Source organism: Nicotiana sylvestris, chromosome 3 (assembly GCF_000393655.2).
Source record: "Nicotiana sylvestris chromosome 3, ASM39365v2, whole genome shotgun sequence".
NCBI lineage: Eukaryota > Viridiplantae > Streptophyta > Magnoliopsida > Solanales > Solanaceae > Nicotiana > Nicotiana sylvestris.
This window is the reverse complement of record NC_091059.1, coordinates 675,773-682,319: the sequence shown is the minus strand read 5'-3', so window position 1 is coordinate 682,319 and position 6,547 is coordinate 675,773. Positions and strand designations below refer to the sequence as shown.

General features: G+C 41.7%; 1 protein-coding gene across 1 annotated transcript; it reads left to right on the top strand.

The window, feature by feature from the left end:
- Positions 1-513, top strand: LOC138886820 (uncharacterized). Its single transcript, XM_070168510.1, has one exon. The coding sequence runs from the start codon at positions 1-3 to the stop codon at positions 511-513; it is 513 nt and encodes a 170-aa protein (XP_070024611.1).
- Positions 514-6,547: the final 6,034 nt, after the last annotated feature.

Here is a 6,547-nt window from a genome sequence, read left to right as displayed (position 1 = left end):
ATGGACGTTGGTATTATGTTAAAGAGAAGGAAAAGGTCAGCTCGAGAAAGACCGAGAATCAGGTGGAGAGTCTTAACTAAGGATAAAGCCCAAGAGTTGGAAGGGCGGTTGTCGGCTATGGGAGCTTGGAGGAGCAGTGGTGATGCGAGCACTATATGGTCAGCAATAATAGACTGTATAAGAGAGGCTGCGAGAGAGGTGTTAGGGGCCTCAACGGGCGTTTCTGGTGGGCACAAAGGAGACTGGTGGTGGAATGAAGTGGTCCAAGGTAAAGTGGGAGCGAAAAAGGCGGCGTACCTCAAGTTAATGGGGAACATAGGTGAGGAGGAGAGGCGAGCGTGCATGGAAAGGTATAAGGTAGCCAGGAAGGAAGCTAAGCTAATGGTCACAAAGGCTAAGACTGCGGCTTATGGTCATATGTATGAGGAACTAGGGGAAAAAGGCGGGGAGAAGAAGTTATTCCGACTGACCAAGTTGAGAGAGAGAGGAAGTCTCGGGATTTGGACCAAGTGAGATTCATCAAGGACGAAGATGGTAGAGTATTGATGGAAGATGCCCAGATTAAGAGGAGATAACAAACTTACTTTCATAAACTTCTGAATGAAGAAGGGGATCGGGATATTGTGCTAGGAGAATTGGAGCATTCCGAGAGTCACCGTGACTTTGGGTGCTACAGGTGTATCAAGGTTGAGGAGGTTATGGGAGTTATACGAGATTCTGATGGAATTTTGGAAGTGTGTGGGGAGAGCAGGTTTGGAGTGGTTGACTGGGTTGTTTAATATTATTTTTAAGGAGAAGCGGATGCCGGATAAGTGGAGGTGGAGCACGCTGGTTCCAATATATAAGAACAAAGGTGATATTCAGAGCTGTAACAATTATAGGGGTATCAAATTACTGAGTCATACCATGAAAGTGTGGGAGAGGGTGGTTGAAGCGAGGGTGAGGATAACAGTGTCTGTATCCAACAACCAGTTCGGCTTCATATCGGGTCGTTCTACTACAAAAGTTATACACCTTGTTAGGAGGTTGGTGGAACTGTACAGAGAGAGGAAGAAGGATCTACATATGGTGTTTATTGACCTAGAGAAAGCGTATGACAGGGTTTCTAGAAAAGTTCTCTGGAGATGCTTGGAAGCAAAAGGTGTATTGATTCCCTACATTATGGCGATTAAGGACATGTATGATGGGGCTAAGACTCGGGTTAGGATTGTAGGAGGCGACCCAGAGCTTTTTCCAGTTGTAATAGGGTTACACCAAGGTTCTGCGCTCAGTCCGTTCTTATTCGCCCTGGTGATAGGCGCGTTAACACACCATATTCAAGGGGAGGTGCCATGGTGCATGTTATTAGCCGATGACATAGTTCTGATTGATGAGTCGAGAGCCGGTGTTAATGAGAGGTTGGAGGTTTGGAGACAGGCTCTTGAGTCTAAGGGTTTCAAGCTTAGCAGGACGAAAACGAAATACCTAGAGTGTAAGTTTAGCGCTGAGCCGGGGGAGGTGGGCGTGGATGTGAGGCTTGAATCACAGGTCATCCCAAGTAGAGGTAGTTTTAGGTACCTTGGGTTGGTGATCCATGGCGGAGGGCAGATCGACGAGGATGTCACACACCGTATTGGGGTAGGATGGATGAAGTGGAGGTTAGTATCTGGAGTCTTGTATGACAAGAGAGTGCCACCGATATTCAAAGGTAAGTTCTATAAAGCAGTAGTTAGACCGGCCATGATGTATGGGGCTGAGTGTTGGTCTGTTAAAAACTCACATATCCAGAAGATGAAAGTAGCAAAAATGAGGATGTTGAGGTGGATGTGCGGGCACACTAGGATGGATAAGATTAGGAATGATGATATTCGGGAGAAGGTGCACGTGGCTCCCATTGATGACAAGATGCGGGAAGCGAAGCTCAGATGGTTTGGGCATGTTAAGAGGAGAAGCCCAGATGCTCTGGTAAGGAGGTGCGAGCGGCTGGTTGTGGAGGGCATGAGAAGAAGTAGAGGGCAACCTAAGAAGTATTGGGGAGAGGTGATCATGCAGAATATGGCGAGGCTTCAGATTTTCGAGGGCATGACACTTGATAGGAAGATGTGGAGGTCGAGTATTAGAGTTCTAGGTTAGGAGGTAGCTGATTCTTGCCTTACTTCGTACCTTTGTGAGAATAGGCTGGTAGGGTTTTTGTCTAAGACAGATAGTGGCAACGTTGTGTCTTACTATTTCGCTTTTCAGTGCATGACCTATTTACTAGCTATCATTTTTACTTTGATTTGCATCTTTCTTCTGGATTTCATGTTGTTCATATTTTTCCTATGATTTCTATGGTGATACTAATTGTGAGCACGTGATTTTTGTTTCGCACGACAATCACTCCAAAAGAAATAAAAAATAATAATAATTGGCCCTGCTGTACAAATTTTGGATTTTTACATGACACTTTGTTGGTTATTTACGATTTTTGCCCATTTTTACTTTATTAAAACAAAACACAAAAAAATGTGTGTGTCATGCATAATTCGAACCGTAATCCGGTCGTTAAATAGAAAATCATAAATAGGCGTCTTCGTCCGTGATTTTATTTTGTTTGGTTTTACCTGTTTTGAAATATTTCAGTGTGTGTGCAAATAATTGTATTGAGTATGTGTTTAATTTTAATTTGATTTTTGCTTAGTTTTGTTTTTAAAATAAAAAAAAAAGAAAAGAAAAAAAAATCTTTTCTTCTTCCGGATTGGGCCAATTTATTAAAATTGGCCCAAAACAAACAACGTCCAAACCAGGCTTGCCCGGTCCACACCAGCTGATACCCAGGGTGTCCAAACGACGCCGTTTTGGTCCAAACTGATCTGGGCCGTTGATCTCAGATTGATCAACGGCCAAGATCACCTCCCCATAACCCACTAATGGCCCCGACCCGTTTCTACCCGGACCAACCCAAACCCTTTACCCTCGAAACGACACCGTTCCACTTAAGCCCTCAGATCCAGACCGTAGATCTAGATTGATCTAACGGTTGAGATCAACCCACCCATTCCATATATAAGCCCTTAACATACCCTGCCCCCATATCCAATACCCCAGCCTTCGTCTCCACAGACCCTTACCCTCAAACCCTAGCCGCCCCCATCTCCCTTCACCAGAAACCCGGCGGTATGAACGCCGGTGACCTCGCCCTTAACACCATAGAACCCCCTTGCCATCCGGAACATGGATCTGTTAACCACGTAGTTCGAATACCATCCCACCTTCTCGAATCTTCATTTGAAGATTCGAGTCAAAACTCGATCTACACCGTTTAACCCCAGCTTCACACCAGACACTCCCCAGACCCCCTCGTGACCAAACCATACTTGGTTTGGTCCGAATCTGACCAGGGAAGCATGAATCCCGGATCTAGTTTTTGAACTTTAAAGGTCTTCGTCGATGGTCCGTGTCTTGTTCAAACCAAAGGATTAAGGTCTAATGGACCTTAATCGAAGTGTTTCTCATCTGAGAAACACTTCGATTAAAGTCCGTTCAGCCTTAAGAAAGGTCTGTCCGAATCCGAGTTAAGGTTGTGATTTTTCGAGATTTGAGGTGAGTCTTGCTTTTTCTTTTCTTATTTCTGTTTAGTCTGTGTGATTGACTAAAAGTCCGTTCATGTTTGTTTTAATTTTATCAACTTCTGTTTGTCCACTTTGCCTGAACCTTTGTTGTTTGATCGAGTGTCTTCTTCTACTTGTTCTGATAATGTGTGTATGTATTTGTTGTGCAATTAGTTGAATTTCAAATGTTGACTGATCAATTGGTTCCTCGAGTACCACTTTGCTCAGTCAGTATAATTCGAATCATGTATCGATACTGTTTAAATGTCTGATTTTTGGCTACGATTGTGTATGTTAATGCTAATATAGTCGAGTCGACATGTGTCGTCAATTAGTTTCAACTGTCTGAACAAAATAAATCGATTTGCTTCTGTTGAACATTGCCTGAATCAATTAAGAACCAAGTTCAGTTACTTATAATTGCTAATTTGATTTCAGAAATCTAAGGTTAGGCTGTAATGGTAATCTGAACTGGGGGGCATGTGCACGACATGGGCATAAAGGCCCTTTTTGAATTAAATAGTTTGACAGCATGTGCTGTCAGACTACATCCTGCTGCCCATGTTTGCTTTTAGTTAATAAAATGGAAAGTTAAGCCTGCCAAGGGAATGATGGGGTTTAATACTTAATTAGCTAAAGTGGGACTTGAAAATGGAAGGCACATGGGAGGGGTATGGTGATATTCTAAACAGGCTGTTAAAAGGGGTAGTGTTAAGGCTTATAAAGGGGGGAAGGACATCTGATAGAAAAATATATACAAGACCCTGGGATTAGAGGAAAACACACACACACACAATAGAGGGAGATACAGACAGGAAGATACACAAAAGTGAGGAGGGAAGAAAAAGAAGAGATCTGATAGATACACATAGATACAGAAATAGAAAGAGAGCAAGAAAGAGATAAAACAGAAATCAGAAACTTGGTCTTGTTTTGTCTGAAGTTCATCTGTTGTCAATACGTCAGGCAGTTTTGCTTCGTCTAAGTTTCAATCGAGATTATTGTTAGTGTTTTGTTGCATTTGGTATATCTCAGAATTGGATTGTCTGGAGTTTTGTTGCCATCACACTGTGTGCTGTTTCATTTGGCTGTTTCCTCTTCAACTCTAGTTCCACCTTGCAATAGAATCTTTTCTGTTGTGCTGTCCTGATTGCTGCTGTTACTCTGATTCTTGCTGCTGCTATTCTGTTTCCTGTCCTGCTGCTATTGCTAGTCCTGTTTCTTGCTGCTGCTGATTTCCACATCTTCTTCTTCTTCTCCTTTGCATTTTCAGTATTTCCAGGTACACATTTCAAGTCCCATATTGATGTAACTGAAACAGTTTGAAAGCATGAAATGAAAAAGGTTGAAGAAGTTCAAGTATTTGTTGTAATATTCATGGTACATTAACGGGCCTGTAAAAATTGATTAGTTTATAATTCAACAGTTCGAAAGTATGTACTGACATTCGACTGAGTTTACCCCTTTGTGTTTTAGTTCGGTAGTTGTTTGTTAGTATGGGGTATGTATACTCCGACCTTGTACAACGCTGTTTCTGTTTCATTTAGTCTTTTTTTTGGGTTCCGTTGGGCAGTACCTAGGGTCACATTCAAAGTCTTATTAGTAACGATATCTAGTAGCTAAATCCTTTAATCTAGTCCAAATAAGTTTAGTTAAGTTCAACTCAAGAAATGTTCGGATTAAGTGTTGTATTTCGTTAGCTTGTATGTGATTCCTTGTCAAATTAAAGCATTTTTCATTAAAGTATAATGTTTTCTTAACTTCGTAGATAATTAATCATAAGAATCCGGATCAGGCCAAAGCATATAATTAAATTAGCATATACCTCTTCTTCTAGTTTTAGGACAAATGTATTAAAAACGTAGCCACTTTAGGATATCCTTTCTAAAATAGAGACGAGCCTCGCCAAATAAAAATGCAAAATTGCGGGGCCCTCAATAAATAACCATAATAATTATTTAGAATTCAGGATAGGCTGTTTAGTGAATTTCACGGCCTTCTACAAAATAATAACGCGCTAGACCCTTTAGGCACAACTTAATTAGATTATATTCTTAAAACTTGGGTGTACATTGATGTGACCCAAATCCAAATCTCAACGGAGTCGAAATGGTCAACAACTACGGGCGCATTGATTGCGACGTGGTTCGAGATACATTTTCGCGACGTTGCAAATTCTATAAAAAAATAAAATAAATGATAATAATAAAAGCGGTTTAAATTAATAAAAGCACGTAAGTCATAACATGTATTTAAATCAGATATTTAGCCATTATAACAATTTAAGCGACCGTGCTAGAACCACGAGATTCGAGGGTGCCTAACACCTTCCCTCGGGTCAACAGAATTCCTTACTTAGAATTTCTGGTTCGCAGACTTCATTTGGAAAAGTCGAAAATTTCCTCGATTTGGGATTCAAGATAAACCGATGACTTGGGACACCAAAAGCCAAACCTTTCCCAAGTGGCGACTCTGAATTAAATAAATAATCCTATTTCGAATATTGTCACTTAAATTGGAAAAAACTCCACCCGCGCATCTTACCCTTCGGGGCGGGCGCGCAAAAAGGAGGTGTGACAGCTCTGGCGACTCTGCTGGGGAATAAAACCCAGAACCACTGGTTCAGGGTTCAAGAATTCGAGCTTAGAATAATTGTTATATTTGGCTTTATTATCTGATATTTATTACATGTTTTGATATAACGTGCTGAATGTTGTCTTTTACCGCTTTGATATTATCTGAACTGTATATAAACTGTGCCGAAACCCTTCTCTTCTTACCTCCGGGGAGAAGCTCGCTGGTCGAGACTCCCTATTCTGTTAGTGTCTATACCTGAAATAAGAAAGAGGTCGGACAAGTTACAAAGCCGGACGATCTCGCGGGTCCCCGGTACGTAGCCCCCTCCTCGACTCGAGTTGTCCGCTCGGGTACACAGTCTAGAACAAATGCCCAGGTTGCGAACCTAGAATAACTTGATT

Excerpts from the sequence above, each read along its gene's own strand:
- LOC138886820 (XM_070168510.1), top strand. The coding sequence starts at position 1 with ATGGACGTTGGTATTATGTTAAAGAGAAGGAAAAGGTCAGCTCGAGAA.